This window comes from Cyanistes caeruleus, chromosome 33 (assembly GCF_971803275.1).
Source record: "Cyanistes caeruleus chromosome 33, bCyaCae1.hap1.1, whole genome shotgun sequence".
Lineage (NCBI taxonomy): Eukaryota > Metazoa > Chordata > Aves > Passeriformes > Paridae > Cyanistes > Cyanistes caeruleus.
The window spans coordinates 1,376,295-1,403,112 of NC_141734.1; the positions used below are offsets into that span (position 1 = coordinate 1,376,295).

General features: G+C 48.6%; 3 protein-coding genes across 3 annotated transcripts in view; 1 reads left to right on the plus strand and 2 right to left on the minus strand.

Annotated features, from left to right (window-relative positions):
- Positions 1 to 283: 283 nt before the first annotated feature.
- On the plus strand, positions 284 to 3,863 carry LOC147647824 (class II histocompatibility antigen, B-L beta chain-like). The gene is made up of 5 exons (XM_086870727.1): positions 284 to 464; positions 947 to 1,216; positions 2,629 to 2,910; positions 3,479 to 3,585; positions 3,687 to 3,863. Exons 1-5 carry the CDS (start codon positions 299 to 301, stop codon positions 3,693 to 3,695), a joined length of 834 nt encoding a protein of 277 aa, XP_086726853.1. The 5' UTR covers positions 284 to 298; the 3' UTR covers positions 3,696 to 3,863.
- Positions 3,864 to 5,621: 1,758 nt separating this feature from the next.
- On the minus strand, positions 5,622 to 9,203 carry LOC147647825 (class II histocompatibility antigen, B-L beta chain-like). Its single transcript, XM_086870697.1, has 5 exons — positions 9,033 to 9,203; positions 8,272 to 8,541; positions 6,575 to 6,856; positions 5,900 to 6,006; positions 5,622 to 5,798 (listed from the first exon to the last, which is right to left on the minus strand). Exons 1-5 carry the CDS (start codon positions 9,115 to 9,117, stop codon positions 5,790 to 5,792), a joined length of 753 nt encoding a protein of 250 aa, XP_086726823.1. The 5' UTR covers positions 9,118 to 9,203; the 3' UTR covers positions 5,622 to 5,789.
- Positions 9,204 to 14,343: 5,140 nt separating this feature from the next.
- BRD2 (bromodomain containing 2) overlaps positions 14,344 to 26,818 on the minus strand; it is a 58,874-nt gene continuing 46,399 nt past the window's right edge. The window contains exons 11-12 of the mRNA XM_086870740.1: positions 23,558 to 23,680; positions 14,344 to 21,077 (exon numbers count right to left, since the gene is read on the minus strand). Of these exons, the coding sequence (XP_086726866.1) occupies positions 20,947 to 21,077; positions 23,558 to 23,680 (254 nt within the window). The 3' untranslated portion in view covers positions 14,344 to 20,946. The remainder of the gene's footprint in view (positions 21,078 to 23,557; positions 23,681 to 26,818) is intronic.

A 26,818-nucleotide genomic window follows, 5' to 3' on the forward strand; every position in this document is an offset into this window, starting at 1 on the left:
CGCAGCACCCCAAAAAGCGCTCAGCCAATGAGAGAGAAGCGTCCCTGTCGCGTCATCGGTTGCCGGGTAGAGCCTCCAAAAAATGAGCCCTCATAAAAAAATCGGACCAATCAGAGAGCGGGACGCTGGTGACTCATTGGTTGCTGGGTAGAGCTTCGGGAAAACGGACCCCAAACAGAACGGGCCAATCACACCGCGCAAAAAAAACTTCAGCCAATGAAAAAACGGGAAAAAACAAGCCCAGCCTATCAAAGCGCGCCCGAAAATCACGACCGGCCAATCAGAGCGAGCGGGGTTAATGACCTGGAGTGGATGGGGAGCGGCGCTACCAGCCCAGAGCCGCTTCTTGGTAGCCCTTGGCCCCTGCCCGGCGCTGGCCATGGCGCGTGTGGCGACAGCTGCGGCCCTGCTGGTGCCACTGGTGCTGCTGGCAGCGGCCCCGGCTGCGGGCGCGGAGCTCTCGGGTGAGCGGGGCCGGGGGGGCGGGACGCGCTGGCCCGGGGGGAGAAGGGGGAAAATGGGGCGCTGCGAGCCCCGAGGTGAAGGGGGAAAAGGAGGGGACTCCCCGGAAGATGAGCGGGAGGGGCTGAGGGATGGCGGAGGGGGAGGGAGGGGAGGGGGAAAGTGGGGAAAAGGGGAGGGGGAGACCCCAAAACCGAGCGGGAGGGGGCTGGGCTTTGGGGGAATTGGGTTCAAAAGGTGGAGAAAAGGGAAAAGAGGGGGAAGGGGAGCCCCAGAGTGATTTGGGGCGCGGCTGGAAATGGCGGCGGGAGGGGATGCGGAAGGGGAAATGGCAGAAGGGAGGGGAGGAGGAAGCGGCAGCGCGGGCAGGAGGGGCCCAGGGCGGGCGTGGGGCACGGGGGGTGCGGAGCGCGGATCCGGGGAGACCCCCGGAGCTCTGGGGGTGCTGGGGGGGCTCTCCCTGAGCTTTGTCCGGCACATCCAGGGGTGTTCCAGCTGATGGTGAAATTCGAGTGTCACTTCCTGAACGGCACCGAGCGGGTGCGGTACGCGGCGAGGGAATTCTACAACCGGGAGCAGTACGTGCACTTCGACAGCGATGAGGGGCTGTTCGTGGGGGACACCCCGCATGGGGAGAAGGTGGCCAAGTACTGGAACGGCAAACCGGAATACTTGGAGCAACATAGGACTTCGGTGGACTGGTACTGCCGGCACAACTACCGGGCGGTCACCCCGTTCAGCGTGGAGCGCCGAGGTGAGCGCGGGGCAGAGCGTGTCCCCTCGGGCCCTGCCCTGCCAATGTCACTGCAGCCCCTCAAAACCTCCCTGAAAATCGGCCCCGAGCCCTCGGCCCTCCCTGGGCCCATCCCGGGGGCCTCCCAGTCCCTCCCAGTCCCTCCCAGTCCCTCCCAGTCCCTCCCAGTCCCTCCCAGTCCCTCCCAGTCCCTCCCAGTGCCCCCCCCCCATCTCCATCTGGGCCGCGCGTTCTGCTCTCGCTCTTCAGCCAATCAGCGCGCGTGTCTCTGATGACTCATCAGTTGCCGGGCAGACCAGCAGCGCCGAGCGCCCCGCGCTGGACTCGGCCGCCCAGTGCCGCGCGCTTCATTCCCAGTTCATCCCAGTGCCACCACAGTCCCTCCCAGTGCCACCACAGTTCATCCCAGTGCCACCACAGTCCATCCCAGTGCCACCACAGTCCCGCCCAGTGCCACCGCAGTCCCGCCCAGTGCCACCACAGTCCCGCCCAGTGCCACCACAGTCCCTCCCAGTGCCACCACAGTCCCGCCCAGTGCCACCGCAGTCCCTCCAACTCCTTCCCAATCCATTCCCAGTTCATTCCCAGTCCATTCCCAGTCCATTCCCAGTCTCTCCCAGTCCATTCCCAGTTCATTCCCAGTTCATTCCCAGTTCATTCTCGCTTCACTCTAAGACCTTCACCCTCTCCAGGTTCCCCCAAATCCATTCCCAGTCTCTCCCAGTCCATCCCCAGTCCCTCCCAGTGCCGCGTGCTCCATTCCCAGTTCATCCCAGTGCCACCACAATCCCTCCCAATCCTTCCCAAATCTATTCCGATAGAAATTCCACTTCACACCAAGACCTCCAACCTCTCTCACAGTGACACCGCATCCATTCCCAGTTCATCCCAGTCCATTCCCAGACCCTCCCAGTCTATTCCAGTACAACTACAACCCCTCTCCCCTCTCTTCCAGTCCCTCCCAATCCATTCCCAGGGTCTCTCCCCTCTCTCCCAGTCCCTCCCAGTCCATTCCCAGGGTCTCTCCCCTCTCTCCCAGTTGCCCCCAGTCCATTCCCAGGGTCTCTCCCCTCTCTCCCAGTCCCTCCCAGTCCATTCCCAGGGTCTCTCCCCTCTCTCCCAGTTGCCCCCAGTCCATTCCCAGGGTCTCTCCCCTCTCTCCCAGTCCCTCCCAGTCCATTCCCAGGGTCTCTCCCCTCTCTCCCAGAGCCCCCAGTCCATTCCCAGGGTCTCTCCCCTCTCTCCCAGTTACCCCAGTCCACTCCCAGGGTCTCTCCCCTCTCTCCCAGTTACCCCAGTCCATTCCCAGTGTCTCTCCCCTCTCTCCCAGTTACCCCAGTCCATTCCCAGGGTCTCTCCCCTCTCTCCCAGTTACCCCAGTCCATTCCCAGTGTCTCTCCCCTCTCTCCCAGAGCCCCCCAGCGTTTCCATCTCGCTGGTGCCCTCGAGCTCGCAGCCCGGGCCCGGCCGCCTGCTCTGCTCCGTGATGGATTTCTACCCTGCCGAGATCCAGGTGCGCTGGTTCCAGGACCAGCAGGAGCTCTCGGGCCACGTGGTGGCCACTGACGTGGTGGCCAACGGGGACTGGAGCCAGCAGCTGCTGGTGCTGCTGGAAACCCCCCCCCGGCGCGGGGCCACCTACACGTGCCAGGTGGAGCACGTCAGCCTGGAGCAGCCCCTGAGGCGGAGCTGGGGTACGGGGCAGCCACCGGGGGGGCCGGGAGAGGCACCGGCAGCCAGCGGGAGCCAGCTGGAGATGGGCCGGGCTGAAGTGGGACAGGGGCTGGGGGGTCCCGAAGGGCTGGCAAGGGCTGGCAAGGATGTCGGGGAGGGTGGGATGGGCTTGCGGGGGTGCTGCTGGGCGCTGGGAGGGACTTTGGGGGCGCTGGGTGGAAGCGGGAGGGATTGGAGGGGGGCGGGAGGGGCTGGGAGGAGAGCGGGGATTGGAGAGCGGGGGTTGGGATCAGCTTGCCTGTGCTGGGAAGGGACTGCGAGGGCTCCGGGGGAGTCGTGCTGGGGCTGGGAAGGGATTGGGAGAGGGTTTGGGGGTCCCGGCTCGGTGGGGGAGCAGCTGGGGGGGGCGTGCGGGATGGTGAGAGGGACGGGAGGGGCTTCGGTGGGTCCTGGGGAGGCTGGGAAGGGAGCGGGAGGAGGTTTGGGGGGCTCCTGGGTGGGCTGGGGGTGGAGAAAAGGGCGTTTGGAGGGTGTCGGGGTGTCGGTGCGAGGTTTCTGGGGGGCTCCTGACCCCCCGGGACCCCGCAGAGATGCCGCCGGACGCCGGGCGCAGCAAGATGCTGACGGGGATCGGGGGCTTCGTGCTGGGCTTCGTCTTCCTGGCGCTGGGGCTCGGCTTCTACGTGCGCAAGAAGGTGAGGGGGGGTGCCGGGGGTGGTGTCCCGCCGCCGCCCGGAGCGTGTGCGCTCCCCCCGGGGCCCCCAGCCCGGTGTCACCCCCTTTTCTCTGCCCGCAGAGCTCCTGAGCCGCCGGCGGCCGCAGCCCCTGGCCGTGGGCTCGGGCCCGCCCGGGACCCCCCGCTCCGTCCCCGCGCTGATTCTGGGGGGCTCCTGTGTCCCCCCTGGCCAGCCCCGCTGCCCCTCGGGCCCCGCCCGCCCGCTCCCAGTGCTCCCAATAAAGCTTCCCAGTTGGATGCGGGGCCCTTGCTGGCGGCGCTGGGGAGGGACTCGGGGGGGCAGAAGGGCCCGGCCGCGATGGGCAATGGGGACCCCCGGCTGTCCCCGCCGTGTCCCCCCGCTCTGGGGGCCTCGCGGGGCGCCTGAAGCCCAGCCCGGCACCCGGGGAAGCCCAAAAGGCGCCGGGAGCCCCCGAAGCCGCCGGGGGCGTTTGGGGAATGATTTGGGGAGGGGGCGAGCGGGGGGGGCCGGGCCCAGAGCCCAGCGCTGCCCCAGCCCGAAGCGGGGCGGCTCCATCCCGGCTCCGGGATCCCGGCGGGGGGCGGAGGCATCGGGAACCGGGGGAGGAGGAGGAGGAGGAGGAGGAGGAGGAGGTGGAAGAAAAGAAGCAGCAAAAGCAGGAAATGGAGGAAGAGGAAGAAGAGGAAGAGCAGCAGCAGAACCCCGCGGATCCCCCTCCCCCCATCCCCTGAAAGGACCCCTGGGACCCCCAAAATCCCTCTGGATCATCCCCCGGAACCCCGATCGGGCCAGGGAAGGGAAACCCCCAGAACCCCAAAACGGAGAGATCAGAGAGGGGGAAAATCCCGGGTGGATTTTTGGGCCGGATCGCGGTGATTTGGGGGCTTTTAGGGACACAAAACCCGCGGGGATTTCCAGAGCGGGACCGGGGCAGGGGGAAAATCCCCAGGGCAAGGCGATCCCACCTGGATTTTCCATAAAAAAAAACCGGGATTGGTCATTCCCGAAGTTCAGGAGGGGCGGCAAAACCAGGCCAGGGAAAGCAAAAATCCCACATTTTCTTGGGAATTCCGGAGTGAGGATCGGGAATTGACGGGAGGAGGAGGCAGAGGAGGAAGAGGAGGAGGAGGAAGAGTCGGGTTCGGTGTCCGGCGGTGCCGCGAGTGGCCCGAGCGCGGGCCGAGCTCCGTGCGCTGCTGCAGCTGCATCCCCCGCGGGAGCCCCCGCGCTGGATCAGCCCCGGGGAGCCGCGGGGCGCAGAGCCCCGCTCGGGGGGATCCCCGCTGCCTGCGGGAGGCCTTGCAGGGATTTCCTTCCCGGCCGGGCCGGCCTTTGCCCAGGGATCTGCGCCGCTGCCCGGGCCCGGCCGGGAAGCCTGGCTGCCATTTGCTGCGCCCCGCGCGGCTGCGGCCGACAGCGACAGAGCGCCTTCGGTGCCATCGGCCACCGCTCAGCCCATTGCTGGCCACACCTCAGCTCCCCGCACCCCAAACTTGCCCCCGCCCACCCCCCAAAAATCCCCATCCTTGGCTTGGGGCGTAGCGGAAAAATCCCAGCCAATCAGCATCGAGCGTTGAGGCGCTGCAGCCAATGAGAGCGCGGGGCGTTTGGCGCCTCATCGGTTGCCGGGTAGAGCCTGTGGGAAAGGGCTCCCCAAAAGTTGTTCTTCCGCTTCTCCTCCTCCTCTTCCTCCTCCTCCTCCTCCTCCCCCGGTTCCCGGTGCCTCCGCCCCCCGCCGGGATCCCGGAGCCGGGATGGAGCCGCCCCGCTTCGGGCTGGGGCAGCGCTGGGCTCTGGGCCCGGCCCCCCCGCTCGCCCCCTCCCCAAATCATTCCCCAAACGCCCCCGGCGGCTTCGGGGGCTCCCGGCGCCTTTTGGGCTTCCCCGGGTGCCGGGCTGGGCTTCAGGCGCCCCGCGAGGCCCCCAGAGCGGGGGGACACGGCGGGGACAGCCGGGGGTCCCCATTGCCCATCGCGGCCGGGCCCTTCTGCCCCCCCGAGTCCCTCCCCAGCGCCGCCAGCAAGGGCCCCGCATCCAACTGGGAAGCTTTATTGGGAGCACTGGGAGCGGGCGGGCGGGGCCCGAGGGGCAGCGGGGCTGGCCAGGGGGGACACAGGAGCCCCCCAAAATCAGCGCGGGGACGGAGCGGGGGGTCCCGGGCGGGCCCGAGCCCACGGCCAGGGGCTGCGGCCGCCGGCGGCTCAGGAGCTCTGCGGGCAGAGAAAAGGGGGTGACACCGGGCTGGGGGCCCCGGGGGGAGCGCACACGCTCCGGGCGGCGGCGGGACACCACCCCCGGCACCCCCCCTCACCTTCTTGCGCACGTAGAAGCCGAGCCCCAGCGCCAGGAAGACGAAGCCCAGCACGAAGCCCCCGATCCCCGTCAGCATCTTGCTGCGCCCGGCGTCCGGCGGCATCTCTGCGGGGTCCCGGGGGGTCAGGAGCCCCCCAAAAACCTCGCACCGACACCCCGACACCCTCCAAACGCCCTTTTCTTCACCCCCAGCCCACCCAGGAGCCCCCCAAACCTCCTCCCGCTCCCTTCCCAGCCTCCCCAGGACCCACCGAAGCCCCTCCCGTCCCTCTCACCATCCCGCACGCCCCCCCCAGCTGCTCCCCCACCGAGCCGGGACCCCCAAACCCTCTCCCAGTCCCTTCCCAGCCCCAGCACGACTCCCCCGGAGCCCTCGCAGTCCCTTCCCAGCACAGGCAAGCTGATCCCAATCCCCGCTCTCCAATCCCCGCTCTCCTCCCAGCCCCTCCCGCCCCCCTCCAATCCCTCCCGCTTCCACCCAGCGCCCCCAAAGTCCCTCCCAGCGCCCAGCAGCACCCCCGCAATCCCATCCCACCCTCCCCGACATCCTTGCCAGCCCTTGCCAGCCCTTCGGGACCCCCCAGCCCCTGTCCCACTTCAGCCCGGCCCATCTCCAGCTGGCTCCCGCTGGCTGCCGGTGCCTCTCCCGGCCCCCCCGGTGGCTGCCCCGTACCCCAGCTCCGCCTCAGGGGCTGCTCCAGGCTGACGTGCTCCACCTGGCACGTGTAGGTGGCCCCGCGCCGGGGGGGGGTTTCCAGCAGCACCAGCAGCTGCTGGCTCCAGTCCCCGTTGGCCACCACGTCAGTGGCCACCACGTGGCCCGAGAGCTCCTGCTGGTCCTGGAACCAGCGCACCTGGATCTCGGCAGGGTAGAAATCCATCACGGAGCAGAGCAGGCGGCCGGGCCCGGGCTGCGAGCTCGAGGGCACCAGCGAGATGGAAACGCTGGGGGGCTCTGGGAGAGAGGGGAGAGACCCTGGGAATGGACTGGGGTAACTGGGAGAGAGGGGAGAGACCCTGGGAATGGACTGGGGGCTCTGGGAGAGAGGGGAGAGACCCTGGGAATGGACTGGGGGTAACTGGGAGTGAGAGGAGAGACCCTGGGAATGGACTGGGGGCTCTGGGAGAGAGGGGAGAGACCCTGGGAATGGACTGGGAGGGACTGGGAGAGAGGGGAGAGACCCTGGGAATGGACTGGGAGGGACTGGGAGAGAGGGGAGAGGGGTGGTGGTTGTACTGGAATAGACTGGGAGGGTCTGGGAATGGACTGGGATGAACTGGGAATGGATGCGGTGTCACTGTGAGAGAGGCTGGAGGTCTTGGTGTGAAGTGGAATTTCTCTGGGAATAGACTGGGAATGGACTGGGAAGGATTGGGAGGGATTGTGGTGGCACTGGGATGAACTGGGAATGAAGCACGCGGCACTGGGAGGGACTGGGAATGGACTGGGAATGAACTGGGAATGGATTTGGGGGAACCTGGAGAGGGTGAAGGTCTTAGAGTGAAGCGAGAATGAACTGGGAATGGACTGGGAATGGACTGGGAATGGATTGGGAAGGAGTTGGAGGGACTGCGGTGGCACTGGGCGGGACTGTGGTGGCACTGGGCGGGACTGTGGTGGCACTGGGATGAACTGCGGTGGCACTGGGATGAACTGTGGTGGCACTGGGAGGGACTGTGGTGGCACTGGGAGGGACTGTGGTGGCACTGGGAGGGACTGTGGTGGCACTGGGATGAACTGTGGTGGCACTGGGCGGGACTGTGGTGGCACTGGGAGGGACTGTGGTGGCACTGGGATGAACTGTGGTGGCACTGGGATGAACTGTGGTGGCACTGGGAGGGACTGCGGTGGCACTGGGAGGGACTGAGGTGGCACTGGGAGGGACTGTGGTGGCACTGGGATGAACTGTGGTGGCACTGGGAGGGACTGCGGTGGCACTGGGAGGGACTGAGGTGGCACTGGGAGGGACTGTGGTGGCACTGGGCGGGACTGTGGTGGCACTGGGATGAACTGTGGTGGCACTGGGAGGGACTGTGGTGGCACTGGGCGGGACTGTGGTGGCACTGGGATGAACTGGGAATGAAGCGCGCGGCTCCGGGAGGCCGAGTCCAGCGCGGGGCGCTCGGCGCTGCGGGTCTGCCCGGCAACTGATGAGTCATCAGAGACACGCGCGCTGATTGGCTGAAGAGCGAGAGCAGAACGCGTGGCCCAGATGGAGATGCGGGGGGGCACTGGGAGGGACTGGGAGGCCCCGGGGATGGGCCCAGGGAGGGCCGAGGGCTCGGGGCCGATTGCCAGGGAGGTTTTGAGGGGCTGCAGGGACATTGGCAGGGCAGGGCCCGAGGGGACACGCTCTGCCCCGCGCTCACCTCGGCGCTCCACGCTGAACGGGGTGTGAGCCCGGTAGTTGTGCCGGCAGTACCAGTCCACCGCAGTCCGATAGTTTTCCAGTGTTTCTGGTCGGCTGTTCCAGTTCTTGGCATTCATCTCCCCAAAGGGGGTGTCCCCCACGAACAGCCCCTCATCGCTGTCGAAGTGCACGTACTGCTTCCGGTTGTAAATGTACCTCTGCAGCAACCTCACCCGCTCGGTGCCGTTCAGGAAGTGACACTCGGACTTCAGAATCTCCTGGAACACCCCTGGATGTGCCGGACAACGCTCAGGGAGAGCCCCCCCAGCACCCCCAGAGCTCCGGGGGTCTCCCCGGATCCGCGCTCCGCACCCCCCGTGCCCCACGCCCGCCCTGGGCCCCTCCTGCCCGCGCTGCCGCTTCCTCCTCCCCTCCCTTCTGCCATTTCCCCTTCCGCATCCCCTCCCGCCGCCATTTCCAGCCGCGCCCCAAATCACTTTGGGGCTCCCCTTCCCCCTCTTTTCCCTTTTCTCCACCTTTTGAACCCAATTCCCCCAAAGCCCAGCCCCCTCCCGCTCGGTTTTGGGGTCTCCCCCTCCCCTTCTCCCCACTTTCCCCCTCCCCTCCCTCCCCTTCCTCCCCCTCCGCCATCCCTCAGCCCCTCCCGCTCATCTTCCGGGGAGCCCCCTCCTTTTCCCCCTTCACCTCGGGGCTCGCAGCGCCCCATTTTCCCCCTTCTCCCCCCGGGCCAGCGCGTCCCGCCCCCCCGGCCCCGCTCACCCGAGAGCTCCGCGCCCGCAGCCGGGGCCGCTGCCAGCAGCACCAGTGGCACCAGCAGGGCCGCAGCTGTCGCCACACGCGCCATGGCCAGCGCCGGGCAGGGGCCAAGGGCTACCAAGAAGCGGCTCTGGGCTGGTAGCGCCGCTCCGGAGCAGGGCGGGCTCAGCAGCGCCGCGCGCTCTCATTGGCTGAGAGCACTTTTGGGGAGCCCTTTCCCACAGGCTCTACCCGGCAACCGATGAGGCGCCAAACGCCCCGCGCTCTCATTGGCTGCAGCGCCTCAACGCTCGATGCTGATTGGCTGGGATTTTTCCGCTACGCCCCAAGCCAAGGATGGGGATTTTTGGGGGGTGGGCGGGGGCAAGTTTGGGGTGCGGGGAGCTGAGGTGTGGCCAGCAATGGGCTGAGCGGTGGCCGATGGCACCGAAGGCGCTCTGTCGCTGTCGGCCGCAGCCGCGCGGGGCGCAGCAAATGGCAGCCAGGCTTCCCGGCCGGGCCCGGGCAGCGGCGCAGATCCCTGGGCAAAGGCCGGCCCGGCCGGGAAGGAAATCCCTGCAAGGCCTCCCGCAGGCAGCGGGGATCCCCCCGAGCGGGGCTCTGCGCCCCGCGGCTCCCCGGGGCTGATCCAGCGCGGGGGCTCCCGCGGGGGATGCAGCTGCAGCAGCGCACGGAGCTCGGCCCGCGCTCGGGCCACTCGCGGCACCGCCGGACACCGAACCCGACTCTTCCTCCTCCTCCTCTTCCTCCTCTGCCTCCTCCTCCCGCCAATTCCCGATCCTCACTCCGGAATTCCCAAGAAAATGTGGGATTTTTGCTTTCCCTGGCCTGGTTTTGCCGCCCCTCCTGGACTTCGGGAAGGACAAATCCCGGTTTTTTTTTATGGAAAATCCAGGTGGGATCGCCTTGCCCTGGGGATTTTCCCCCTGCCCCGGTCCCGCTCTGGAAATCCCCGCGGGTTTTGTGTCCCTAAAAGCCCCCAAATCACCGCGATCCGGCCCAAAAATCCACCCGGGATTTTCCCCCTCTCCGATCTCTCCGTTTTGGGGTTCTGGGGGTTTCCCTTCCCTGGCCCGATCGGGGGTTCCGGGGGATGATCCAGAGGGATTTTGGGGGTCCCAGGGGTCCTTTCAGGGGATGGGGGGATGGGAAACCGCGGGGTTCTGCTGCTGCTCTTCCTCTTCCTCCTCTTCCTCCATTTCCTGCTTTTGCTGCTTCTCTTCTTCCTCTCTCCGTCCCCTTCCTCCTCTTCGCGGTTTCTTCTTCCTCCTCCTCCTCCTCCTCTTGGTGCCCCCCCCGCGCCCCCTCCCCAAATTTCCCAAATTCCCAAATTTCCCCCCCCCGGCTCCGCTTGGGAGCGCCGGGAGCTGCGGATCTGCCCGGCAACTGCTGAGTCATCAGCGCCGCGCGCTCTGATTGGCTGATGCTCGTTGAGCCGCGCCTGTGATTGGTTGATTTTTTTACCGGGTCCTCCTCGCTTTGGGAGGGGAATTCCCTGTTGGGGGATGATCCCAAAAATTCCCAAAATTCGGGAATTTTGACCTTTCCCACCCCCTTGGGAGCTCAAAATGATCCCAAATATTCCCAAAATTTGGGAATTTTGACTTTTGCCAACCCCTGAAATGGGTCTGGAATTTGGGATGATCCCAAAAATTCCCAAAATTTGGGAATTTTGGCTTTTCCCATCCCTTGGGAAGCTCAAAATGATCCCAAATATTCCCAAAATTCGGGAATTTCGGCTTTTCCCAACCCTTGGGAGCTCAAAATGATCCCAAATATTCCCAAAATTCGGGAATTTCGACTTTTCCCAACCCTTGGGAGCTCAAAATGATCCCAAATATTCCCCAAAATTCGGGAATTTTGACTTTTTCCAACCCCTGAAATGGGTCTGGAATTTGGGATGATCCCAAATATTCCCAAAATTCGGGAATTTCGACTTTTCCCACCCCCTTGGGAACTCAAAACGTTCCCAAATATTCCCAAAATTCGGGAATTTCGGCTTTTCCCAACCCTTGAGAGCTCAAAATGATCCCAAATATTCCCAAAATTCGGGAATTTCGACTTTTCCCAACCCTTGAGAGCTCAAAATGATCCCAAATATTCCCAAAATTTGGGAATTTTGACTTTTGCCAACCCCTGAAATGGGTCTGGAATTTGGGATGATCCCAAAAATTCTCAAAATTTGGGAATTTCGGCTTTTCCCAACTTTTGAGAGCTCAAAATTATCCCAAATATTCCCAAAATTCGGGAATTTCAGCTTTTCCCACCCCTTGAGAGCTCAAAATGATCCCAAATATTCCCAAAATTCGGGAATTTCGGCTTTCCCATCCCTTGAGAGCTCAAAATGATCCCAAATATTCCCAAAAATTCCCAAAATTCGGGAATTTTGACCTTTCCCAACCCTTGAGAGCGAAAAATGATCCCAAATATTCGCAAAATTTGGGAATTTTGACTTTTTCCAACCCCTGAAATGGGTCTGGAATTTGGGATGATCCCAAATATTCCCAAAATTTGGGAATTTTGACTTTTCCCACCCCTTGGGAGCTCAAAATGATCCCAAATATTCCCAAAATTCGGGAATTTCGGCTTTTCCCATCCCTTGAGAGCTCAAAATGATCCCAAATATTCCCAAAAATTCCCAAAATTCAGGAATTTCGGCTTTTCCCAACCCCTTGGGAGCTCAAAATGATCCCAAATATTCCCAAAAATCGGGAATTTCTGCTTTTCCCAATCCTTGAGAGCTCAAAATGATCCCAAATATTCCCAAAATTCGGGAATTTCGGCTTTCCCATCCCTTGAGAGCTCAAAATGATCCCAAATATTCCCAAAAATTCCCAAAATTCGGGAATTTTGACCTTTCCCAACCCTTGAGAGCGAAAAATGATCCCAAATATTCGCAAAATTTGGGAATTTTGACTTTTTCCAACCCCTGAAATGGGTCTGGAATTTGGGATGATCCCAAATATTCCCAAAATTTGGGAATTTTGACTTTTCCCACCCCTTGGGAGCTCAAAATGATCCCAAATATTCCCAAAATTCGGGAATTTCGGCTTTTCCCATCCCTTGAGAGCTCAAAATGATCCCAAATATTCCCAAAAATTCCCAAAATTCAGGAATTTCGGCTTTTCCCAACCCCTTGGGAGCTCAAAATGATCCCAAATATTCCCAAAAATCGGGAATTTCTGCTTTTCCCAATCCTTGAGAGCTCAAAATGATCCCAAATATTCCCAAAATTTGGGAATTTTGACTTTTCCCACCCCTTGAGAGCTAAAAATGATCCCAAATATTCCCAAAATTCGGGAATTTCTGCTTTTCCCACCCCTTGGGAGCTCAAAATGATCCCAAATATTCCCAAAAATTCCCAAAATTTGGGAATTTTGACCTTTCCCATCCCTTGGGAAGCTCAAAATGATCCCAAAAATTCCCAAAACTCAGGAATTTCAGCTTTTCCCATCCCTTGGGAGCGAAAAATGATCCCAAATATTCCCAAAATTTGGGAATTTTGACTTTTTCCAACCCCTGAAATGGGTCTGGAATTTGGGATGATCCCAAAAATTCCCAAAATTTGGGAATTTTGACCTTTCCCACCCCTTGAGAGCTCAAAATTATCCCAAATATTCCCAAATATTCCCAAAATTCGGGAATTCCGGCCCGGATCCGTCGGCAGCAGCTGCAAAATCGACTTTTTCAACTGGAATAATATTTTCTTTATTTACACTTTTCCAAGAATTCCAAAGGATTTTTTTTTTTTTTTGTGATTTTTTTTTTTTGTTTTTTTCCGACTTTTTTTTGGAATTTTTTTTTTTTGGGAATTTTTTTTCCTTTTTTTTTGTTTTTTTTTTTTTTTGTGGTTTTTTTTTGTAGGAAAACCCAAAAAACTGGAAAAAAAAAAAAAACAACGAAGCCACCACGAATTCTAAAAGGGCTACGAGGGGGAAAAACGGGGAAGGAGGAGAAGGAAAAATGGGGGGAAAAGGGAAAAAATCGGGAAAAAAAATTGCCAAGTAAAGGAAAAAAAATTGAGAAAAAAATGGGGAAAATTTGGAAAAAAAATGGGGAAAATTTGAGAAAAAAATGGGAAAAATTTGAGAAAAAAAATTGAGAAAAAAATGGGAAAAATTTGGAAAAAAAATGGGGAAAATTTGAGAAAAAAATGGGGAAAATTTGAGAAAAAAATGGGAAAAATTTGAGAAAAAAATGGGAAAAATTTGAGAAAAAAATGGGAAAAATTTGAGAAAAAAATGGGAAAAATTTGAGAAAAAAATGGGAAAAATTTGGAAAAAAATGGGAAAAATTTGAGAAAAAAATGGGAAAAATTTAAAATAAAATTGGGAAAAAATTGAGAAAAAAAATCGGGAAAAATTGAAAAAAACTGGGAGAAAATTTAAAATAAAATTGGGAAAAAATTGAGAAAAAAATTGGGAAAAAATTGAAAGAAAATTGGGAAAAATCTGGAAAAAAAATGGGGAAAAATGGAAAAAAAAATGGGAAAAAATTGGGGAAAATTTAAAATAAAATTCGGAAAAAACTGAGAAAAAAATTGGGGAAAAATTGAAAAAAACTGGGAAAAAGTTTGAGAAAAAATTGGGGAAAAATTTGAAAAAAAATCCGGGAAAAATTTGAAAATTAAGAAAAAAAATTTGGGAAAAAATTGGAAAAAAATGAGGAAAAAATAAAGAAAAATTTTGGGGAAAATTAAAATTAAAATGGGGAAAAATGAAAAGAAAATTGGGGAAAATTGGAAAAAAAATGGGGAAAAAATTGGAAAAAAAAAGGAAAAAAAATCGAAAAAAATCAGGAAAAAATTAAAATAAAATTGGGGAAAAAAATAAAAAAATTGGGAAAAATTAAAGAAAAAATTGGGAAAAATTTGAAAAAAATTTGGGAATGAAAAGAAATCAAATTCCGAGGATAAAGAATAAAAAATTCCCGACCCCTCCCTCTTTTCCCGGGATTTTTTTTTTGTTTTTCCTGGAAAAGTTGGAATTATCCCAAAAGTTTTTATTTTTTCCCCCTCCCCCCCACAACATTCCCAGTAAATAAATTAATTCCAAGTTTTTTGGGGGAAAAAGGGAATTTTTGGGGTTTTTTTGGGGAAAAAAAAGGAATTTTTTCGGGGAAAAAAGAGAATTTTTCTGCTTTTTCTTAGGGAAAAAAAAGGGAATTTTTTAGATTTTTTTTGGGAGAAAAAAAGGGAATTTTTCTGCTTTTTTTAGGACAAAAAGGGAATTTTTTAGATTTTTTTGGGGGGGAAAAAAGGGAATTTTTCTGCTTTTTTTAGGACAAAAAGGGAATTTTTTAGATTTTTTGGGGGGGGAAATAAAGGGAATTTTTCTGAATTTTCTGGGGAAAAAAAGGGGAATTTTTCTGGGTTTTTTTTGGGGAAAAAAGCGAATTTTTTCCAAGTTTTTTTGAGGAAAAAAAGAGAATTTTTCCAGGTTTTTTTTGAGGAAAAAAAGAGAATTTTTCCTATTTTTTTTGGGGAAAAAAAGGGAATTTTCTGGGTTTTTTGGGGGAAAAAAAGGGAATTTTTCCGATTTTTTGGGGGGAAAAAAAAGGGAATTTTTCCGATTTTTTTGGGGGAAAAAAAGGGAATTTTTCTGCTTTTTTTTTGGGGAAAAAAAGGGAATTTTTTAGATTTTTTGGTGGGGAAAAAAAGGGATTTTTTCCAATTATTTTGGGGAAAAAAAGGGAATTTTTCTGCTTTTTTTGGGGGAAAAAAAGCGATTTTTTTCTTTTTCTGGGGGGGAAAAAAGCGAATTTTTCCAGGTTTTTTTGAGGGAAAAAAGGGAATTTTTCCGATTTTTGGGGGGTAAAAAAAGGGAATTTTTCTGCTTTTTTTTGGGGAAAAAAAGGAATTTTTTAGACTTTTTTTGGGGAAAAAAGGGAATTTTTCCAGGTTTTTTTGAGGAAAAAAAGGAATTTTTTAGATTTTTTGGGGGGGAAAAAAGGCAATTTTTCTTATTTTTTTGGGGGAAAAAAAGGGAATTTTTCTGCTTTTTTTTGGGGAAAAAAAGGGAATTTTTCTGCTTTTTTTGGGGGGGGAAAAAAAAGGAATTTTTCTGATTTTTTGGAGGGGAAAAAAGGGAATTTTTCCGATTTTTTTGGGGGAAAAAAAAGGAATTTTTCTGCTTTTTTTTGGGGAAAAAAAAGGAATTTTTTAGATTTTTGGGGGGGAAAAAAGCGCGATTTTTTTCTTTTTCTAGGGGGGAAAAAAAGCGAATTTTTCCAGATTTTTTTTGAGGAAAAAAAAGGGAATTTTTCCAATTATTTTTGAAGAAAAAACCCTGAATTTTTTGTCTTTCTTTGGGGATAAAAAAGGGAATTTTTCCTATTTTTTTGGGGAAAAAAAGGGAATTTTCTGGGTTTTTTTGGGGGAAAAAAAGGGAATTTTTCCGATTTTTTGGGGGGAAAAAAAGGGAATTTTTCTGCTTTTTTTGGGAGAAAAAAAGGGAATTTTTCTGATTTTTTTGGGGGGAAAAAAGAGGAATTTTTTAGATTTTTTTGGGGGGGAAAAAAAGGGAATTTTTCCAAATTTTCTGGGGAAAAAAAGGGGAATTTTTCTGGGTTTTTTTGGGGGAAAAAAGCAAATTTTTTCCAGGTTTTTTTGAGGAAAAAAAGGGATTTTTTCTGCTTTTTTTTGGGGAAAAAAAAGGAATTTTCCCGATTTTTTTGGGGGAAAAAAAGGGAATTTTTCTGCTTTTTTTGGGGGGAAAAAAAAGGAATTTTTTAGATTTTTTGGGGGGAAAAAAAAGCGATTTTTTTTTTTTTTCTGGTGGGGAAAAAAAGCGAATTTTTCCAGATTTTTTTGAGGAAAAAAAGGGAATTTTTCTGGGGTTTTTTGGGGAAAAAAAGGGAATTTTTTGGGGGAAAAAAGGGAATTTTTCTGCTTTTTCTTGGGGAAAAAAAGGGATTTTTTCCGATCTTTTTGGGGAAAAATAGGGGAATTTTTCTGCTTTCTTTGGGGAAAAAAAAGGAATTTTTTTCTTTTTCTGGGGTGGAAAAATGCGAATTTTTCCAGGTTTTTTTTGAGGAAAAAAAGGGAATTTTTCTGGGTTTTTTTGGGGAAAAAAAAAGAATTTTTTTGGGGAAAAAAGGGAATTTTTCTGCTTTTTTTGGGGGGAAAAAAAAGGAATTTTTCCGATTTTTTGGGGGAAAAAAAGGGAATTTTTCTGTCTTTTCTGGAAAAAAAAAGGGAAATTTTCTGATTTTTTGGGGGGGAAAAAAAAGGAATTTTTGGGGTTTTTTTTTGAGGAAATAAAGGGGATTTTTTGGGGTTTTTTTGAGGAAAATTTTTCTTTTTCCAGGATTTTTTTTTCCAGATTTTTTATTTCCAGGAAATTTTTTACCCTATTTTTTTCCCCCATTTTTTTTCCTTTTCCAGGCATTTTTTTTCCTGGGATTTTTTTTTCTGGGAATTTTTTCCTTCTGGGAATTTTTTTTTTTCTAAGAATTTTTTTTCCAGATTTTTTTTTTCCAGATTTTTTTTTCCCATTTTTTCCCCCATTTTTTCCCCATTTTTTTTCCTTTTCCAGGCATTTTTTTTCCTGTGAATTTTTATTTCTGGGGTTTTTTTTTCTGGGAATTTTTCTTTTTCCAGGAATTTTTTTTCCCATTTTTTTTCCTGTATATTTTTTATTTCTAGGATTTTTTTTTCTGGGAATTTTTCTTTTTCCAAGAATTTTTTTTTCCAGATTTTTTATTTCCAGGATTTTTGTTTCCCCATTTTTTTCCCCATTTTTTCCTTCATTTTTTTTTTCCTTTTTAGAATTTTTTTCCCCATTTTTTTTCCAGGCATATTTTTTTTTTTTGGGAATTCTTTTTTTGGGAATTTTTTTCCTGTGAATTTTTATTTCTGGGATTTTTTTTCTGGGAATTTTTCTTTTTCCAGGAATTTTTTTTCCCATTTTTTTCTCCCAATCTTTTTTCCTGTGAATTTTTATTTCTGGGATTTTTTTTCCTGTGAAATTTTTTTCCTGCGAATTTTTTTTTCTGGGATTTTTTTCCTTCTGGGAATTTTTCTTTTTCCATGATTTTTTTTTCCAGATTTTTTATTTCCAGGATTTTTTTTTCCCATTTTTTCCCCAATTTTTTCCCCATTTTTTTTCCCTTTTCCAGGCATTTTTTTTTCCTGTGAATTTTTATTTCTGGGATTTTTTTTCTGGGAATTTTTCTTTTTCCAGGAATTTTTTTTCCCATTTTTTTCTCCCAATCTTTTTTCCTGTGAATTTTTTTTCCTGGGATTTTTTATTCCTGGGTTTTTTTTTCTGGGATTTTTTTTCTGGGATTTTTTTTTCTTGGAATTTTTTCCTTCTGGGAATTTTTCTTTTTCCAGATTTTTTATTTCCAGGAATTTTTTTTCTCCCAATTTTTTTTCCTGTGAATTTTTTCCTACTGGAAATTTTTCTTTTTCCAGGATTTTTTTTTCCAGATTTTTTTTCCCATTTTTTCCCCATTTTTTTCCTTTTCCAGGCATTTTTTTTTCCTGTGAATTTTTATTTCTGGGATTTTTTCTCTGGGAATTTTTCCTTTTCCAGGATTTTTTTTTCCCATTTTTTTTCCTGTATATTTTTTATTTCTAGGATTTTTTTTTTCTGGGAATTTTTCTTTTTCCAAGAATTTTTTTTTCCAGATTTTTTATTTCCAGGATTTTTGTTTTTCCCCATTTTTTCTCCCATTTTTTTTCCTGTGAATTTTTATTTCTGGGATTTTTTTTCTGGGAATTTTTGTTTTTCCAAGAATTTTTTTTCCAGATTTTTTTTCCCATTTTTTCCCCATTTTTTTTCCTTTTCCAGGCATTTTTTCCAGGAATTTTTTCCCATTTTTCCCCCATTTCCTTTCCCCCCCAAATTTTTTATTTTATTTTTTTTTTCCTTTTCCAGGTTTTTTCTTTTTCTGGGAATTTTTTCTCCGGGATTTTTTTTTATACACAATTTTCCTCCACCCTCTTTCTTTTTCTTCCAAGAATTCCACATTTTTCCCAAGAATTCCACATTTTTCCTGAGAATTCCTCCTTTTTTCCTGGGAATTCCATGTTTTTTCCTAGGAATTCCAGTTTTTTCCTGGGAATTTTGTGGTTTTTTCCAAAAATTCCACGTTTTTCCCAAAAATTCTGCGTCTTTTCCTGAGAAATCCGAGTTTTTCCTGGGAATTCAATGGTTTTCCAAAAAAATTCTGCATTTTTTCCCAAAAATTCCGCATTTTTTCCCAAAAATTCCACATTTTTCCCCAAGAATTCCACATTTTTCCCCCAAAATTCCACATTTTTCCTCAAGAATTCCATGTTTTTCCTGGGAACTCTATTTTTTCCTGGGAATTCAATGGTTTTTCCCAAGAATTCTGCATTTTCTCCCAAAAACTCCACATTTTTCCCCCAAAATTCCACATTTTTCCCAAAAAAATCCACATTTTTCCCAAAAATTCCACATTTTTCCTCAAGAATTCCATGTTTTTCCTGGGAACTCTATTTTTTCCTGGGAATTCAATGGTTTTTCCCAAGAATTCTGCATTTTCTCCCAAAAACTCCACATTTTTCCCAAAAAATTCCACATTTTCCCCAAAAATTCCACATTTTTCCCCCAAAATTCCACATTTTTCCCCAAGAATTCCATGTTTTTTCTGGGAATTCCGTATTTTTTCCTGGGAATTCCATGGTTTTTCCCAAGAATTCCATATTTTTCCTGGGAATTTCAGGTTTTTTCCCAAAAATTCCACGTTTTTCCCAAAAATTCTGCGTCTTTTCCTGAGAAATCCGAGTTTTTCCTGGGAATTCAATGGTTTTCCCAAAAAATTCTGCATTTTTTCCCAAAAATTCCACATTTTCTCCCAAAAATTCCATGTTTTTCCCAAAAAATTCCACATTTTTCCCAAAAATTCCACATTTTTCCCAAAAATTCCACATTTTCTCCCAAAAACTCCACATTTTTTCCCAAAAAATTCCACATTTTTCCCAAAAATTCCACATTTTTTCCCAAAAATTCCACATTTTCTCCCAAGAATTCCATGTTTTTCCTGGGAACTCTGTATATTTTCCTGGGAATTCCATATTTTTCCCTGGGAATTTCAGGTTTTTCCTGGGAATTTTGTGGATTTTTCCCAAAAATTCCACATTTTTCCCAAAAATTCTGCGTCTTTTCCTGAGAAATCCGAGTTTTTCCTGGGAATTCAATGGTTTTTCCCAAAAACTCCACATTTTCTCCCAAAAATTCCATGTTTTTCCCAAAAAACTCCACATTTTCCCCAAAAATTCCACATTTTCTCCCAAAAATTCCACATTTTCCCCAAAAATTCCACATTTTTCCCAAAAATTCCACATTTTCCCCAAGAATTCCATGTTTTTCCTGGGAACTCCGTATTTTTTCCTGGGAATTCCATGGTTTTTCCCAAAAATTCCATATTTTTTCCTGGGAATTTCAGGTTTTTCCCAAAAATTCCACTTTTTTCCCAAAAATTCTGCGTCTTTTCCTGAGAAATCCGAGTTTTTCCTGGGAATTCAATGATTTTTCCCAAGAATTCTGCATTTTTTCCCAAAAATTCCACATTTTCTCCCAAAAATTCCATGTTTTTCCCAAAAAATTCCACATTTTCCCCAAAAATTCCACATTTTCTCCCAAGAATTCCATGTTTTTCCTGGGAACTCCGTATTTTTTCCTGGGAATTCCATGGTTTTTCCCAAGAATTCTGCATTTTTCCCCGGAATTTCGCATTTTTTCCCAAAAATTCCTCATTTTTTTCCAGGAATTTTGAGTTTTTTCCCCAAAATTTTCTGTTTTTCCCAAGAATTTCACATTTTTTTCCCAAGAATTCCACATTTTTTCCCAGGATTTTTGCATTTTTTCCCAAAATTTTCTCTTTTTCCCAAGAATTCCACATTTTTCCCCAAAATTTTCTGGTTTTCCCCAAAAATTCCATATTTTTCCTGGGAATTCCACACTTTTCCTCAAGAATTCCATGTTTTTCCCAAAAATGCCACATTTTTTCCCAGGAATTTTGCATTTTTTCCCCAAAATTTTCTCTTTTTCCCAAGAATTCCACATTTCTTCTCAAGAATTCCATGTTTTTCCCAGAAATTTTCTCTTTTTCCCCAGGAATTTTCTGTTTTTTCCCAAGAACTTCTCATTCTTTCCCAAAAATTCCTCATTTTCCCCAGGAATTTTCTGGTTTTTCCCAAGAAATTCCACATTTTTTCCCAGGAATTCCACATTTTTTCCCAGAAATTCCACATTTCCCCCAGGAATTCTCTCATTTTCCCCCAAAATTCTCTGTTTTTCCCAAAAATTCCACATTTTTTCCCAAAAATTCCACATTTTTCCCCAGGAATTCTCTCTTTTTCCCAGGAATTCTCTCTTTTTCCCAGGAATTCTCTGTTTTTTCCCAAAAATTCCGCATTTTTTCCCAGGAATTTGCATTTTTTCCCAGAAATTCCACATTTTCCCCAGGAATTCTCTCTTTTTCCCCAGGAATTCTCTCTTTTCTCCCAGGAGTTTTCTGTTTTTCCCAGAAATTCCACATTTTTTCCCAAAAATTCCACATTTTCCCCAGGAATTCTGCGTTTTTCTCCAAGAATTCTCTATTTTCTCCCAAAAATTCCACATTTTTCCCAGGAATTCTCTGTTTTTTCCCAAAAATTCCACATTTTCTCCCAAAAATTCCACATTTCCCCCAGGAATTCTCTCTTTTTCACCAGGAATTCTCTCTTTTTCCCCAGGAATTCTCTCTTTTCTCCCAAGAATTCCACATTTTTTCCCAGGAATTTGCGTTTTTTCCCAGGAATTCCACATTTCTTCTCAAGAATTCCACATTTTTTCCCAAAAATTCCACATTTTCCCCAGGAATTCTCTCATTTTCCCCAGGAATTCTCTCTTTTCTCCCAAGAAATCCCGTGTTTTCCCCGGGAATTCCGCGTTTTCCCCGGGAATTATCCGGACTCGGAGTCGCTGGTGTCGGAGGAGGAGGAGGAAGAGGAAGAGCTGCTCGAGTCCGAGCTGGAGCTGGAGGCGCTGAGCCGCGACGCCGCCGCCGCCGCCGCCGATTCCGGCTTCTCGCTCGCTGCAAGCAACGGGAAAAGGCGGGAAATTCAGGGAATTCCCGGGAAAATTCCGGGGAAATTCCCCGGGAAATTCCAGAAAAATTCCGGGAAAAATCCGGGAAAATTCCCCGGGAAATTCAGGGAATTCCCGGGAAAATTCCGGGAAAATTCCCCGGGAAATTCAGGGAATTCCCGGGAAAAATCCGGGAAAATTCCCCGGGAAATTCCAGAAAAATTCCGGGAAAATTCCGGGAAAATTCCCCGGGAAATTCAGGGAATTCCCGGGAAAATTCCGGGAAAATTCCCCGGGAAATTCGGGGAAAAAACCCGGGAAAACTCCCGGGAAATTCCCCGGGAAATTCGGGGAAATTCCCCAGGAAATTCCCGGGAAAATTCAGGAAATTCTGGGAAAATTCCCCGGGAAAATTCCCTGGGAAATTCCGGGAGAATTCCGGAAAAATTCCGGGAAAATTCTCCGGGAAAATTCCGGGAAATTCCCAGGAAAATCCGGGAAAATCCCGGAAATTCCGGGAAAATCCGGGGAAACTCCGGGAAAAATCCGGGAAATTCCGGGAAAATTCTCCGGGAAACTCCAGAAAAATCCGGGAAATTTCCGGGAAATTTCAGGAAAATTCCGGGAAATTCCCAGAAAAATTCCGGGAAAATTCTGGGGAAATTCCAGGAAAATTCCCCGGGAAATTCCCGGGAAAATCCTGGGAAATTCCGTAGAAATTCTGGGAAATTCCCGGGGAAATTCCGGGAAAATCCCGGGAAACTCCGGGAAATTCCGGGAAAACTCCCCGGGAAATTCCGGGAAAATCTGGGGAAATTCCGGGAAAATTCCGGGAAATTCTGGGAAAATCCAGGAAATTCCGGGGAAATTCCGGGAAAATTGCCCGGGAAATTCCAGAAAGTTCTGAGAAATTCCGGGATAATCAAGGGAAAATTCCGGGGAAATTCCAGGAAAATTCCGGGAAATTCCGGGAAAATTCCCCGGGAAAATTCTGGGAAATTCCCGGGAAAATTCCGGGAAAATTCCAGGAAAATCCGGGAAATTCCGGGAAACGGGAGTGGGGGAGGGGGAGGTGTTGTTATCCCAGAATTCCCAATTCTGATTCCGGAATTCCCAATCCCCATCCCAAAATTCCCAATTCTGAGCCCAAAATTCCCAGTTCTAATCCTGGAATTTCCAACCCTGATCCCAGAATTCCCAATTCTGAGCCCAAAATTTCAGTTCTGATTCCCAAAATTCCCAATTCTCATCCCAAAATTCCCAATCCTGATCCCAGAATTCCAATTCTGCTCCCAAGATTCCTGATCCTAATCCCAGAATTCCCAATCCTGATCCTGGAATTCCCAATTCTGATCCCAAAATTCAGGGAATTCCCACCTTTTTTTGGGGGTTTCTTGGTGGATTTAAGCAGCCCAACCCCTCCCAGACCCCAAAATCCCCAAATTCTGATCCCAAATTCCCACAATTCCCAAACTCCCAGAACTCCCAGAATTCCCAGAATTCCCAAGATTCCCAGAATTCCCAGAATTCCGGGAATTCCCACCTTTTTTTGGGGGTTTCTTGGCGGAGTTGAGCTGCCCCAACCCCTCCCAGACCCCAAAATCCCCCAAATTCCCCCAAATCCCGATCCCAAATAACAACTCCCGCAATTCCCAGAATTCCCAGAATTCCCAAAATTCCCAGAATTCCGGGAATTCCCACCTTTTTTGGGGGTTTCTTGGCGGAGTTGAGCTCCCAAACCCCAAAATCCCCAAATTCTGATCCCAAATTCCCACAATTCCCAGAATTCCCGGACTCCCAGAATTCCCACAATTCCCAGAATTCCCAGAATCCCCAGAATTCCCAGAATTCCGGGAATTCCCACCTTTTTTTGGGGGTTTCTTGGTGGAGTTGAGCTCCCAAACCCCAAAATCCCCCAAATTCTGATCCCAAATTCCCACAATTCCCAGAATTCCCGGACTCCCAGAATTCCCAGAATTCCCCGAGCTCCCAGAATTCCCAAAATTCCGGGAACTCCCACCTTTTTTTGGGGGTTTCTTGGCGGAGTTGAGCTCCCAAACCCCAAAATCCCCCAAATTCTGATCCCAATCCACAATTCCCACAATCCCCAAAATTCCCACAATCCCCAAAATCCCCAGAATTCCAGGAATTCCCACCTTTTTTTGGGGGTTTCTTGGCGGAGTTGAGCTCCCCCAACCCCTCCCAAACCCCAAAATCCCCCAAATTCCCCCAAATCCTGATCCCAAATAACAATTCCCAGAATTCCCAGACTCCCAAAATTCCCAAAATCCCCAGAATTCTGGGAATTCCGGGAATTCCCACCTTTTTTTGGGGGTTTCTTGGCGGAGTTGAGCTCCCAAACCCCTCCCAGACCCCAAAATCTCCCAAATTCCAATCCCAAATAACAACTCCCAGAATTCCCAGAATTCCCACAATTCCCAAACTTCCCAGAATTCCCGAAATCCCCAGAATTCCGGGAATTCCCACCTTTTTTTGGGGGTTTCTTGGCGGAGTTGAGCTGCCCGCTGACGTCCTGGAGCCGCTTCTCCAATTCCCGTTTTTTCTCCAGGGCCAGCTCCTCTTTCGTTTTCCCCACCGGCTTCTTCAGGGCTGGAAAATTCCGGAAAAAAACGGGAATGGGAAGGGGAAAAAGAGGGAAAAATGGGGGGAGGGGGAGGGGAAAAGGAGGGGGAGATTTGGGGGAAAAATGGGGGAAAATTCAGGCAAAATTATGGGAAAAATTTAGAAAATTTGGGGAAAATTTGGGGAAAATTTGGGGAAAAATGGAGAAAAAAATTGGGGAAAAATCGGGAAAAAATTCAGGAAAAATGGGGAAAAATTTGGGGAAAATTCAGGGAAAATCAGGGAAAAATTATGGAAAAATTTCGGGAAAATCAGGGAAAAATTCAGGGAAAAATTAGGAAAAAATTCAGGTAAAACTCAGGAAAAATGGGGAAAATTAGGGAAAAATTCAGGGGAAATTAGGGAAAAAAACTGGGAGAAATTGGGGAAAATTCAGGGAAAAATGGGGGAAAATTCAGGGAAAAATGGGGGAAAATTGGGGAAAAATTCAGGAAAAATGGAGAAAAAATTTGGGAAAAATTCAGGGAAAAATTTGGGGAAAATTTGGGGAAAATTTGGGGAAAATTTGGGGAAAAATGGAGAAAAAAATTGGGGAAAATCAGGGAAAAATCAGAGGAAAATCCAGGGAAAATGAGGGGAAAATTTGGGGAAAATCAGGGAAAAATGGGGGAAAAGTGGGGAAAAATTCAGGGGAAATTAGAGAAAAATATGGGGAAAATCAGGGAAAAATTATGGAAAAATTTGAGGAAAATTCATGGAAAAATGGGGAAAAAATTGGGGAAAAACTCAGGAAAAATGGGGAAAAATTTGGGGAAAATTGAGGGAAAATTGGGGAAAAATTTGGGGAAAATTTGGGGAAAATTTGGGGAAAATTCAGGGAAAAATGGGGAAAAAAATTGGGGAAAATCAGGGAAAAATGGGGGAGAATTGGGGAAAAATTCAGGGGAAATTAGGGAAAAAAATTGAGAGAAATTGGGGAAAATTCAGGGAAAAATGGGGGAAAATTGGGGAAAAATTCAGGAAAAATGGAGAAAAAATTTGGGAAAAAATCAGGGAAAATTTGGGGAAAATTTGGGAAAAATTGGGGAAAAATTGAGGGGAAATTAGGGAAAAAAATCGGGAGAAATTGGGGAAAATCCAGGAAAAATGAGGGAAAAAATTCAAGAAAAATTCAGGAAAAATGGGGGGAAATGGGGAAAAAATTGGGGAAAATCAGGGAAAAATTATGGAAAAATTTGGGGAAAATATGGGGAAAATTTGGGGAAAAATGGAGAAAAAAATTGGGGAAAATCAGGGAAAAATGAGAGGAAAATCCAGGGAAAATTAGGGAAAAATTTGGGGAAAATCAGGGAAAAATGGGGGAAAAGTGGGGAAAAATTCAGGGGAAATTAGAGAAAAATATGGGGAAAATCAGGGAAAAATTATGGAAAAATTTGAGGAAAATTCATGGAAAAATGGGGAAAAAATTGGGGAAAAACTCAGGAAAAATGGGGAAAAATTTGGGGAAAATTCAGGGAAAATTGGGGAAAAATTTGGGGAAAATCCGGGAAAAATTATGGGAAAATTTGAGGAAAATCCATGGAAAAATGGGGGAAAAATTGGGGAAAATTTATGGAAAAATTAAAGAAAATCAGGGAAAGATCAGAGAAAATGAGGGAAAAAAATCCCCCCCTAAAATCCCCATTTTTTCCCTAAAAATTCCCATTTTTCCCCTAAAAATCCCCATTTTTTTCCTTAAAAATTCCCACTTTTTGCCTTAAAATTCCCCATTTTTTCCCCAAAATGCCCATTTTTTGCCCTAAAATTCCCCAAATCTCCATTTTTTTCCCCAAAATCCCCATTTTTTGCCCTAAAACCCCAAAAATTCCCATTTCTTGCCCTCAAATTCCATTTTTTCACATAAAATCTCCATTTCTTGCCCTAAAATCTCCATTTTTTCACCTAAAATCTCCATTTTTTCACATAAAATCCCCATTTTTTCCCCAAAAATCCCCAAAATTCCCATTTCTTGCCCTAAAACTCCCATTTTTTCACCGAAAACCTCCATTTTTTGCCTTAAAATCTGCATTTTTTGCCCTAAAATCCCCATTTTTTTGCCCTAAATTCCCATTTCTTGCCCTAAAATTCCCATTTTTTGCCCTAAAATCTCCATTTTTTCACCGAAAATTCTCATTTTTTCCCCAGAAATCCCAAAAAATTCCCATTTCTTGCCCTAAAATTCCCATTTTTTGCCCTAAAATCTCCATTTTTTCACCTAAAATCTCCATTTTTTGCCATAAAATCTCCATTTTTTGCCCTAAAATCTCCGTTTTTTCACCTAAAATCCTCATTTTTTCACCCAAAATTCCCAGATTTTTCCCTCAAATCCCAGATTTTTCCCCAAAATTCCCATTTTTCCTCACTCTCGCTGTAGGGTTTCCGTGGTTTTTTCCTCAGACACGACAACACGGATCTCTCCAACTCCCAACATCCCCAAACACCCAAAAAACTCCACAAAATTCCCAAAAATTCCTGCAAAATTCCCATTTTTTGCCCTAAATTCCCCAAATCTTCATTTTTTGCCCTAAAATCCCCATTTTTTTGCCCTAAATTCCAAAAAATTCCCATTTCTTGCCCTAAAATCTCCATTTTTTCACCTAAAATCTCCATTTTTTCACCTAAAATCTCCATTTTTTCCCCAGAAATCCCAGAAATTCCCACTTTTTCACCTAAAATCCCCATTTTTTCACCTAAAATCTCCATTTTTTCACCTAAAATCTCCATTTTTTCACTGAAAATCTCCATTTTTTCACCTAAAATCTCCATTTTTTGCCATAAAATCTCCATTTTTTGCCCTAAAATCCCCATTTTTTCACCTAAAATCTCCATTTTTTGCCCTAAAATCCCAAAAATTCCCATTTCTTGCCCTAAAATTCCCATTTCTTGCCTTAAAATCTCCATTTTTTCACCTAAAATCTCCGTTTTTTCACCTAAAATCTCCGTTTTTTCACCTAAAATCTCCATTTTTTCCCCAGAAATCCCCAAAATTCCCATTTTTCCTCACTCTCGCTGTAGGGTTTCCGTGGTTTTTTCCTCAGACACGACAACACGGATCTCTCCAACTCCCAACGTCCCCAAACACCCCAAAAACTCCAAAAAATTCCCAAAAACCCCCGAAAATTCCCA